Source organism: Vidua chalybeata, chromosome 1 (genome assembly GCF_026979565.1).
Source record: "Vidua chalybeata isolate OUT-0048 chromosome 1, bVidCha1 merged haplotype, whole genome shotgun sequence".
NCBI classification, from domain to species: domain Eukaryota; kingdom Metazoa; phylum Chordata; class Aves; order Passeriformes; family Viduidae; genus Vidua; species Vidua chalybeata.
In genome coordinates, this window is record NC_071530.1 from 64,648,534 (window position 1) to 64,660,587 (window position 12,054).

A 12,054-nucleotide genomic window follows, 5' to 3' on the forward strand; every position below is an offset into this window, starting at 1 on the left:
CACAGTCCTCTGTCTCTTCATGTCACACAGACATTCCTTTCTTTATGTTTCTCTTCATCCTTCCCAGTCCCAACATTGGGCACAGGCAGCAAGAGAAGAGGAAAAACAAGGCTAACAGCTTTACCCTTTTTTTTCATCTTGTGACCAAACAAACAGCAAGAACCACAACCACCAGCACCACCACAATAAGAATTGATGTGTTGCAGCACCGTAGTTTTGCCAGCCTGGAGAGAGCAGTAAGTGAAGGTTGCAGAGTTTGACCACAAGCCTTCGGGGAGGGATCGAAGTATTTGAGGACCGCCAGCAGCCAGTGAGCCGGCTGTGCCCGCAGGCTCTCTGGCCGGTCGGGCACCGCTGACCCCACCGACCCTGTCTCCTGGCACTTGCTGTTTGCAGCAAACCTGCCTCGAAGGGCACCGGCCGTCCGCCGAGGGGCACCTTTGAGGCCGCCCCTTTGCCTGGCGGCCCCGAGGCCCGGCTGTCGCCGCACGGGGGGCATCCAGCTGTTGCCAGCAGCTGTGTGTCAGCCCCGGCCGCGCCGCGGCCGAGCATGGGGTCCGCCCCGCCGCCGTCCCCGCCCCTGCGAGGAGGAGGAGGAGGAGGAACCGAGAGTGACCGACCCGGTGGCTTTTAGGGGGGAGGCCACTCAGTTGTTAGAGCCCAGGCCCTGCACTCCTCTTCCAGCTGCTGTTTCTGCTCGTTTCCAGCACTACGGCCGCCAGGCTGGCTGCTGCCCGGCCTCCCCTCCTCCTTTTGCCGGTACCTACCTCAAAACCGCCCGAGGCTGCGAGGCTCCGCTCTTGAAGGAGGAGGAAGCTGGGTCTGAAAAGGCAGAAGGGAATTGCATTGTAGCTGGGTGGCGGGGGGAAAACGGGGGGCGGGGGAAGAGAGGAGAGAGAAAAAAAAAAAAAGGAAAAAAAAGAGCGGGGCTGAGTCTGGAAGCGGGTCTCGCCGCCCAGGACCCGAACGCCCCGGCGGCCACGCGTGGGTGCAGATCTCGGCGCGGCGCGCAGGGCCGGGCTGAAGATGCACACGACGCAGAAGGACACCACTTACACCAAGATCTTCGTCGGGGGCTTGCCCTACCACACCACCGACTCCAGCCTGCGCAAGTACTTCGAGGTCTTCGGGGACATCGAGGAGGCGGTGGTCATCACCGACCGGCAGACGGGCAAGTCCCGGGGATACGGCTTTGTAAGTGCCGGGCGCGGAGCAGGGCGGTGGGCGGCTGCGGGGAAACTTCCGCGGGGGCCGCTGTGAGAGCTCGGGGGCCGGGAGGGGCTGCCGAGCGTCCGGCTTTTTGCTTTTCTCCCTTCTTTTTTTTTTTTTTTTTTTTTTTTTTTTCCCTCTTTAATTTTCTCTCTCCCTGCTGGGGAGTTTGGATAGAGGCGGGGGGGGGGGGGGGGTGGGGGATTACTGAATAAGGAGATTGACGGGGGGAATTGCCCAATTCCTCGCACGCTGCCGGCGCGCCTGTTGCTCGCTGATACGGCCGCTGCGGGGTTTATCTGCCGGCGGCCGAGCCCGGCCCGCGCCCTCCGCCCTGCGCCCGCCGCGGCTCCCGGCGCTGCGCTCCGCTCGGCGGGCGGGCCCGGGCCGGGGTCCGGCCAGGGGCCCCTCGGCGCCGCCCGCGGGTACGGCCGGGTCGCTGCTATGGGCGGGAGGCTTCTCCTTCCCCGCGGAAAGGGATCTAATGCGCGGCATCGCCCGTTAAGGTCACCATGGCTGACAGAGCTGCTGCTGAAAGGGCTTGTAAGGACCCCAACCCCATCATCGATGGCAGGAAAGCCAACGTGAACCTGGCGTACCTGGGTGCCAAGCCGCGGATAATGCAGCCAGGTGAGGAAGCAGCCCCAAATGGCTTTTCTCTCCGTACCTCAGGTTTGTGAAGAGAGTAAAACTTCAAAAAAAGGTAGTGCTGCCTTCCACCTTCCTGAAGTACGCACACAGTTGGGCGTGCTTTGGTTTTCATTTTTAAATGCAGCATGTGGTAATTTTCTGGCTATTTTGCTCATGTGCCTTATTTAAAAACCAAAAGCAATCAGAGATAAAATATCTGGAGTTCCCCAGGAAGACTTCCACAGCTCAAACACTTCATTGGTTATTCCTGCTGCTGGGAATGTAGTGGCGCTGACCATTTACAGTATCATTGCAGGGTAAGATTGGCCTAGGAGTGAATCGCTTCCAATGTGTGCGGTCTTATTAACACAAACATCAAATATCTTAATACAAACTTCTCAAGCAGATGGGAGCTATTATGCAGATTTTAAAATGAAATGGCTTTTCTTAAGACCACTTCTGAGACAATCTGATGTCCTAGCCACTTCCCAGACTGTTGGGACTCTTTGCAGCAAGACTGAAAGGAGCGTGGAGTGTGTGCACATTTGTACTCTAAAAGAGGTCATTCTGAATTCTCTCATGTTTAGCCTGATGAACACTTGTGTGAGTAATTAAGTGTCCGCCAAGAAAAGACAGGGTTTATGCTAGGATGTCTGGAGAGCAGAAATAAAGTTGGGATTTGACCCCCATGCTGAGTCCTGATGAGTAGGGGTGACTTAAATTTTAAGTCTGTGGAAGTTGCACAAATACACTGATGAATGGAAAGTACCATCCAGTCATTCAGATGCTAAAGTTAGGGATCCAAATGGAGCACTAGATAAAATGTGAACGAAAACTCGGTACTTGTTTAGAAAAAGTCATTTTCCTAAACATCTCTAGGAAAGCGTGTGCTTTACTGGTTTGCGTTCTCTGTGCGTGTATGGACTGATACATTTTGCTTTCTAATTTTTGGTTCTACAGCCTTTCAGCTGTTGCTACTGCAGGCTGTTAGTAAAGGCTCTTACTCTGCATTTTTTGTGTGTGTGTATATATATATACAGCTTAAATAAGTGGCCAAAAAAACACTCATACAGAGAATGTGATGTGTTTTTGTTGGTAGGTTTTGCCTTTGGTGTCCAGCAGCTTCATCCAGCTCTCATACAGAGGCCTTTCGGGTAAGTCTCAATGGGACCTCAAACAGGGGAGGAAATAAATCTTTAAAAAAAAAAAAAAAAGGAAAGAAAAGTATGATCATTGAAGGCCTCTTGCAGTAGCATCCTTAAAGCTGGCCAGCAATCCTGAAGCTGTCAGATTTATAAATGTATACTCATAAATGCGCTCACCTTGTCGGTCATGTTCTAAATGCCGCAGCTGAGTCAAGTTGTGTGGGACGTGGCCCTTCCGACTAAGCAGTCCAGTCCCACATGACCCTATGATAAAACAAGGAGGTATGACTTGATGCAAGATTGCTGTGCCCCGTTTCTCTTTTTTCAGCTTGACTCAATGTTATTTATCTCTTTCTAATCTGACAGGGATCGTTTACAGTTAAGATAACTGATCAGAAGGATATGATGATAAGAGGTGGAATAGTTCTGTTTGGAATTAAACTCTGTAACCAGTAGACTCAAACACAAACAAGCTAAAATGGTGATTAACGATGCATGTATGTTTTTTCATATAGTCAATAGACCTCCGTGTGCTTTTTTTTTATTTATTACAGTAATGAAGTGGTGTTGATAGCTAAACTGTGTGCTTTTATTTAATTGAAAGAGCTGTAGTGAAAGTTTTTTGGGGGGGATCTTTTTTAATTTTGGTTTTGTTGTTGAGAAGTGACTTTGCCATGGGGAGCAAAGGGCCTTTTTTTTCCTTGCTTTCAAGCTGTAGCCTGTGACTTTTTTAACCATATTTTGTAGTGAGTGCTAAATTGTGTGATTTCTTGATTTTTAAGTAAATCAACATATTGCTTGCATGTTCATAATTTTTGGGAAGTTTGTTCTTGGGAAGGGTGTGGAGCTCCTTATTAACGATGTGCGTCCATTTGGGCTTTCTAATTTGAGGGGATTTTTCCTTCAATCTGTCTTTAATATGTAGTGCATTTCTCCTAAATTTGAGTATAAACTATTCCTCAGTGGATCTAACTCTTGCTTTTTATAGGCATATCATTAGGAGGTGAAGTCTGCTTTAAGCTTTCCATAGTGTCATTTCACTAATGCCCAGTGACTGAGAAACTCATTGCGAAATAGTGCATTTTGCTAATTAATGCATAAGCTAACAATAAAGTAGGGAAAATGTGTCACAAATGTATTTTGTTTATTTGCTTAGAACGCCTTTAGAATACCATATTTGTCTGTTATTAAGCAACAACAGCTTCTCAGTAATTTAATTTCTCAGAATGGAACGAAACAGTTCCTATGCTGAAAACGACAGGAAAAAGTTTTTCCTAGAAACTTCATGTAATTTTAAAAGAGTGTGTTGATTATTCTGAGAGTGGGGAGGCCGTAAAAACATTTTTTCTGGGTCTTTCTTTTCCTACCTTGTTATGATCATCCTCTACTGTATTTTGCTTGCTTCTTTGAAGTGTGAGATGACAATGTGTATGCAGTGATCAGTTTATGATACCTGCACTAAGGCAGGCAGGAGGCAGAACACTTCTTCTCCAGAGCTGTTAAAACACTTGTTGAAAAGGGAACTACTGAATTGTGCAGGGATCAGCTGTGGAGAGACTGAGTCTTTGCTGAGCACAACAGAAAAGGAGTAGCTGTGGCAGTCCTTTGCTTAAAGGACTCTGCAAATGTAGGAGTCTTTCTTGCTTTCCTTACCCAAAACCAACAACAGATGACATAAACCATGTTTAAGTCAGGGAAATCCTTCCAGCAAGCTGAATGAGGTTGGATTTCTAATGCATTGCACATAAATCTGAAAGAATGTTGGTCGCAGAGTCATGTATATATGAAATTGGTAATTTTTCATCCTTGGCTGTTGCATTTCTTTCACAATGTGTACACAACAGAGATTACCAACCCTTCTTCCTCCTCAAAATTTCCAGTTACCTGTGCCTTTATCTAAAGTATGTGACTCAGATTAAGGAGAACAACATTCACTAGGATGAATGAACATCTTCATTCACTTCATTGACAGTAAGAGAGGATGTTTCGGTGCTTATTTGAATCTCCTCCTGTTGAAGAGTTCACTTTTGCTGTGTGGTTTGCGCTGAAAAACATGGTCACCCTAAAGCCTTTGTTCTTCCTGTGCAGTTGCACTTTGGAAGTACACTTCTCTAATACGCTGTGTGAAACAGGCTGTAGTGGTGATTCACTGGCAATACTCAGCTAATCCATGCCCAAAAGCTTCAAATGTTTTGTGGTTGAGTTTTGGGTTTTTTTCCTAACAATGCTAATTAGTGAGGTGCTGCCATATTTTGGTACAGTCAGCTGTTCTAGAATCACAGAATCATAGAATGGCCTGGGTTGGAAGGGACCTTAAAGATCATGTTGTTCCAACCCTTGCCATGGACAACGACACCTTTCCCTAGGTCATGTCGCTCAGAGCTCCATTCAGCCTGGCCTTGAACACTTTCAGTGGTGGGGCATCCACAACATAATGTTTCACATCTATCAAATAATAAACTTAAAATAATTTGATTACATCACATTACATTTAATGAGAAGATGCAGAAGTTCAATATTCTGACTTAAGTACAACACTGTTGTGGTAGAGGGAGACAGAAACTAGATTAGCTTCAATGCATGATGCATTTAAAATGCAGGGAATTTCTTTTTATTCAGTGCTGCAGAATAACATTTCTTCCTGCTTTTTACATTCAGCATCTATCTTACTGTTAGTGTGCTTCATAGAAAGCTGTTTGATCACAGGACTGGTTATTTATACAGCTTTGTTTTCAGGATTGTTTATTAAAATACTATCTCTGAATTCAACAGGAATTTATGGAGGGGGAAGACGACTTTGCTTCCCAAGATAGCTTTCTTGTTTTGCTAATGTAATTTTTACTTTAATATTGGTGGGAAAATTCAGGGTTATTCAGAGGTATTGCTAAAGGATGTAACTGGTGTGGAGATTTTTTTATTTTCTGTGTAAAACCTGTACTTATATCAAAATTAAAACTTAACCACTGTTTTCAGTAAGAGCAGAGTTAAATCCAAAGTTATTAAGCCCATTATCAAATGGTTAGCTGATACGACATGCTTGATATCTTCCAAGAGTTAGGCAAATCTGCCTTTCTTAAGAGAGAAGGAAAAGCCCCCTCTTGAGTTTGTGATCAAAAGACCTGTATAATACTAGACTACAGATAGTCTGAAAAGAGGGAATGAAGCTGGAACAGTCAGAAGTTAGCCTGCTGTTATGTCCCCTTAGTGGCTATCAGATAAAAGGAAATGTAGTAAGGGTTGTATGTTTAATGTTTATGAAACCTATTTCTGTTAAAAGGAGAGCTGTTCATTGGTGGAAATCTACTCTTTAATTATGCTTACAAAAGCAAACAATGCCATGAAAGGGCCAAAGCAAAACATTTTGTTTAAAGTTAAATACCTAGTTTTGTGAGAATGTAATGCTGAGAGTTAAAGACGCACTACTCCTGCTGAATTTCTATATGCCACAGCTCTCTGCATTAGTCTCAAAAGTCTTCTTTCCTTTGAAATTATTGTTCACTTTATTGTTGCCTGTAGGATTATTTTTGAGGTCTTCAGTTAGACATAAATCTTCTGTTATAACAACAAAGAAAGTCTTAAGGCACATGGCAGGGATGTAGGTCATTTAATTTTGAGTATCTCAAAGCTACAGTTATTCCTAAAGTTAAATACGGCTTCTATTCTCCTTTATTGCAAAAGCATAAAAGAGTAAATACACATTCCAAAATAAAAACTACTGCCAGGAAAGAGAGCTTAAATCCTGTCAATTTCTCACACTATCACTCCGAAAAGTAAACCAGCAGCTTTTATTTAAAATTAAGGATACTAAGGATTTCTAGTGTAACTGGGAATTGCTTTTTCAGCTTTTGACCTGGCAGAGCATGAAAAGCAGTTGGGTTCTGAATGGCTGAGCTCTTCGTGTCCTGGCCTCTGCAGTAGGTAGAAATTTACTTTGGCCATATAAAGCCATTTTACTTGACTGAAAACAGTTGTAGCATGACAGATGATCAAAAATAGCCCCACTGCAGCTTATGCTGTCAATCATCATGTGTTAAATGGCATGGTGGAGAAGAGCCTGCACAGGGTTTATGTTTATTGTAGGGTAAGATGTGGCAAACAGATGATGTTTCATAACTTCACCACCTGTTACTTTCTTGGCTTAAATAAACCAAGTCACAAGAGCTTAAGTGGAAGCACATGTATCTTTTTGTCTTGTTCAAGGATATGGCTGAGTGTCCAAGTATCTTCAGAAAATCTTAGAAACATCAGTTCAAGGCAACACAAGCAGCCTGATAAGCTTGCTTACTGTCTCTTCTGTTAGAATTACTCTCTTTCACAAGTGCTGAATGTAAAGATTCCTTTGATGTGATGTTAAATGGACTCTTTGTGATGCAGAAGAGGCTCTCTGTGACTTCAGATTTGTTTTTATACTTTTTCCCCTAAATGCTTAGGAAATATGGTATTATGTTTACTGGAATTGTACTTGGTTGGTGACCAATAAAAAATGCTTGCTTATGCTCATCTATATGGAGAGCTCAGGTAATGATGTGTATTTGAATGCACAGAGCCAGCTTAAGTATGCTTCAAATGCACTTCTGGCTAATCACTTCATAAATTAGGTGAGTGTTAAAAACCCAACTTATGGTTTCGTTTTATGTTTTCTTTCCCTTCCCAATCCCTCCCTATTTGTTACTCTTTTTTTTTTTTTTCCTTCCCACAATAGGAAATGAATTTCATTTACATGTTGGGTTTTTACGATTGTGGTGTTCATGTCTTAAACATGGCAACTGAACATTTCTCTCTGCTAATACTCCTATTCAAGCAACTGAGCTCTTTTTTTCTGATAAAGAAAACTAAGCTGTTTTAAAGTCTATCACTTATTTTAAACTATGTTTTGCTATGATTCCAGTTGACAGTGTCCCCTCTGATTGCAAATGCTTCTTTGTTGACCACTTAAGTACGTCTTAAAGCTATTTTAAAAGTTAAATAAAAAATCCCCCAACAAACCCTTTCCATGAAATCTTGAATTTGGAGAATAGAGGACACTTTTTACTACTGCAGTTTTCATCTGTGCTTAAAAGTGTGTTCAAAGGTTGGTGCAGTCTTTAGAGGTGTCTGTAAAGGTAAAGAAATTTCAGTATGAAATAGCAGTGAATCTGTACAAGAAGTTTTTCATGCATTTGTAGAGATTCACTGGCTGGGAAGGAGTTGCATATATGAAGGACTTCTCTTTGGAAATCCAGATGCAAGACAGGGTTATGAATGTAAAATGAGAATTATACAGAGTATTTTTTAAAAATCATATTACATGATAAAATCCAGCCATGACATTAACATGTATGTATACTTGTGTGCTAAGACAAGGACATGACCAGTTTTTAAAACTAAAGGGCTAAGTAAACAAGCCAAGAAAGCAAATTATGTGACTTGGACAAGATGGGAAAGTGTTTACTCATCTATTCAGAATGGTTCTTTCTTAAACTGTAAATTTGTGGGTTTTTTTGCTTTTATTAAGCACCAGATCTATTTAGACTCAATCTTATGCCCACCTCCCAAAAAACTCTATGCTGTATGTCTTGCATAGAAATAAACAAGCTGGCACAAAACAGGACATCAGTGACCTGATAATCAAACAGGTTTGACTCTTGTGTCCTTACGAACTTTTATAAAAGTGTGATGCACATGTACTTAGGAGTCACTGTTATGGATTTTAATAGCATCTATGTAGCTTCCCCTCAATGGCCTCTTGTGACGGAGTGAGCTGCACTATCGTTCGTTTGGAAAGTGTGATTCTTGCTGTGTTTACCACACTTGTGAACTCTATTTAAACTCCTTTGTCGCCTGTGTTGGTTTTTTTCTTATTTTTAATAAGGGTGACTGAGGTTGCAGAGAAATTAATGTGTGCTGAGTCTGCATAGCAACTTAAGTAGGGTTGCCACAATACGCTCTTAACACGCCTCCCTGGGAAGACTTGACATAAAGTCAGAGTTCAACCATTTTTTTGCCTTATTGGCTGTTGTCAAACTCATTATAGTGATGCTGTCAAACTGCTCAGTTACTAATAATAAAAGTATTGCAGGAAGTAATTTTACTAAGAGTCGAATAGTTAAGAGAGAAGAGGGGTAATAAAAATGACTTACAGGTGATTTGAAAAACAAGTACTGCAATTTTCCAGATGCAGTAATCAAGCTTAGTCCTTCAGAGTTGTCTTACAACAGACATCAATAATGCTGGTCCTTCTAAAGATTAGAATGGCATTAAAGAAATTATCCTCAAGGAACACTGAACACCCTGACTTAGCTATAACACTGTGCTTTGGAGCGATGCATCGCTTCGGGCCGGTGAACTGATAGTTGGTCCAGTGAGTCAAGTTATTGTGGCAACCCTATGCACATAACAACAACTAAATTGAGTTTGTTTTAGTTCGGAGTACGGATATGACACTTAGGCGCTGACTCGCCTACCGACTCTAACTCCCTCTCCCATCTTTCAACAGGATACCCGCTCACTATGTCTATCCACAGGCTTTTGTGCAGCCCGGAGTGGTAATTCCCCACGTGCAGCCCGCAGCAGCCGCTGCTTCCACCACGCCCTACATCGACTACACCGGAGCGGCGTACGCGCAGTACTCGGCGGCGGCGGCTGCCTATGAGCAGTACCCGTACGCCGCCTCACCGGCTGCTGCCGCCGGCTACGTGGCAGCCGGGGGCTACGGCTATGCCGTGCAGCAGCCCCTCACCGCAGCAGCGCCCGGCACGGCTGCGGCAGCCGCGGCGGCTTTCAGCCAGTACCAGCCGCAACAACTGCAGACAGACCGCATGCAATAGCAGGTGGACTCCTGAAGGAAGCTTGCGCGCTCTCTTCCTCTTCTCGGCCTTCCAGCATAAGTAGTTAAAAGAGACAATTTGTAGTGACTAAAGAGCTTTAAGGAAAGCGATGCTGTTGCAAAAGTAAAGATTTTTATTCCACTGTCTTCAAACAGTATGCATCCAAATCTTGTTGTTAGAGGGGAAGGGTAGTGCGGCGTGTCTAGTTTCAAGTATCAAGCCAGAAGAAAATGGGGGGAAAAATACTGTACTGTCACGAAGGAGTGGCAGGAGTAACAATGGGACTTCATATTTTCAAACGAACAAAAAAGAACCAAAAAAAAGCAAATATGTACTTTCTACAGTATCAGGGAAGCAAAACTGCCTTTTATAAGTAAGAAAATGGTATCTGAAAAGTTTGAACCAGGGAAAAAACTTGAGTCAGCAATATGTAACCTTTATTCATTTAAGAGGAAATGAGCTTAAAGCACTGATTGTCCTTTCTAGCTTTCAGAAGTTGTCTTTGTGAGACAGGACCTTGTCACTGTCTCACTGATGGGCACCGAACAACCCAAGGAAGATGGCCGGCTAGTAAGATGGTGGACAGGCACCAAAGTTATTTTCTTCTCTGTCCTCTGGATGAGTGGAACTATGGAGCAAGTGATGTGGAAGTAAGCGGTGCAACAGCTGTAGAGACAATCAATAACACAGACAGTTCTGGACAGAACACATCACTCGTGCTCATGTGATGAGCTTGTCACATCCTAATCCCTCGCCCCATCCCGTTTCACTTTTGGGAAACTTTAACTGCTGGTGTCAGCTATTCTGATTCTAAAATAGGATCAGCCCTTTACTACAACAGCCTTCTCTTTCTATTTATTGCATCTATTCGTAACTTGTGAATAAAGGCAAGAAGAAGCCTAATGAATTAAAACCTTTTAAGAACTGTTTTAAGGGAATTTTCTTTTCTGAAACCATTTGTACAATTTTAATATCTATTTCAGGATTATATTTAAAGTATTTATTAGCAAACATACAGTACACAAGGCAACTTTTTGTTACCAAGACTGCAGTTCCTGAAGGGTTAATGGTATGTGATTTATACTGTGCCTTAATTGTTATGCTATTTAAAAAAGAAATATTTATTTTGAAAGTTTTACTATGCTGCGCTCTAAAGAAAGCGACTTTAGATGTGACACTGTAAAATTATGTATTCATCTCATGGTATAAATTATTTAGTAGGCTTAGATGTAGCATATTAAATATTAACCTAATTAACTAAGGATGTTGACTTGGATTTATTTAAATTCAGTATGTGCACTGTATGAGGGTACTCTTAAATTAACACTTTTTTAGGTTTTTACATAAAATATTGCTAGTTCATTCTTTTTCCCTCTACTAGTTATTCATATAGACCTCTCAAATACATTAGTGCAGTTTTCTCACTCATCTGTATGTAGACTGACTATTTTTCCCTTTGCTAGAAAATGCTGCTTTACATTGTCCTGTGAAACTACAATACTTGCAATTTTTATTCTTGACCGAAATGGAATTTAATATTTTACACTGTATTGGATTTTTTTTTATACTTGAATAATTTCATACAAGGGAAGACAGGATAGCATTTTTATGGACTTTATCCAATGTCACTGGATTTATTTGAAGTATTCTGAATACTAGCCAGTGTTACAATGTAGACATGACTCTCCTGTGCATATTATTTATTCAGTATGTATATTGCTTTACAACATTTCAGATCTCTTAATCTATTCACTCGTATTAAAACAATAAAAAATGTTGTCTTATCCTGTCTAGTGGTGTTCTTGCCAAATTGTCTTAGATCTTGTTTAGTTAAAACTAGAGGGGCAGTCTTTTAATATAAATGCTCTGGGTCTGTGGGGTGAATAGCAGCATGCACACTGACTTGAAATACACAGATTGATGAGAACTGTATTACATGGAGGAAATTCTGTTAAGGAGATGGAGAAGATCTATTCTGAGGCTTGTCATAAAATAATTCAGAATGGAAGGGACTTTGGAAGGTTGGAAGTCCCTTATGTCTGTCCAGTCAGGTCTTAAAAAATCCCCATGTGGAGACTGAACAACATTGAGTAATCTATTCCACTACCTGATTATTCCCGTTGTGTTATTTTTTTTCTCCCTTCTATCTAACCAGCACCTCCTTTGCTCATTACAGCCATAGTCTCTCTTAGTTTGGCAGAAAGCCCAGCCCTATCTTCTTGATAATCTTCTCTTAGGAACTGGAAAATTGCTGCTCTCTTCCA

The 12,054-nt window shown here is 42.3% G+C and overlaps 1 protein-coding gene across 1 annotated transcript; it reads left to right on the forward strand.

Annotated features, from left to right (window-relative positions):
- Positions 1-888: 888 nt before the first annotated feature.
- RBM24 (RNA binding motif protein 24) lies at positions 889-11,574 on the forward strand. Its single transcript, XM_053937762.1, has 4 exons — positions 889-1,194; positions 1,716-1,839; positions 2,939-2,993; positions 9,460-11,574. The coding sequence occupies exons 1-4, from the start codon at positions 1,027-1,029 to the stop codon at positions 9,788-9,790; spliced, it is 678 nt and encodes a 225-aa protein (XP_053793737.1). The 5' UTR covers positions 889-1,026; the 3' UTR covers positions 9,791-11,574.
- The last annotated feature ends 480 nt before the right edge of the window (positions 11,575-12,054 follow it).

Coding starts and splice junctions, on each gene's coding strand:
- RBM24 (XM_053937762.1), top strand. CDS start 1,027: ATGCACACGACGCAGAAGGACACCACTTACACCAAGATCTTCGTCGGG. Junction 1,195..1,715: donor AGTCCCGGGGATACGGCTTT/GTAAGTGCCGGG, acceptor TCGCCCGTTAAG/GTCACCATGGCTGACAGAGC. Junction 2,994..9,459: donor CTCATACAGAGGCCTTTCGG/GTAAGTCTCAAT, acceptor ATCTTTCAACAG/GATACCCGCTCACTATGTCT.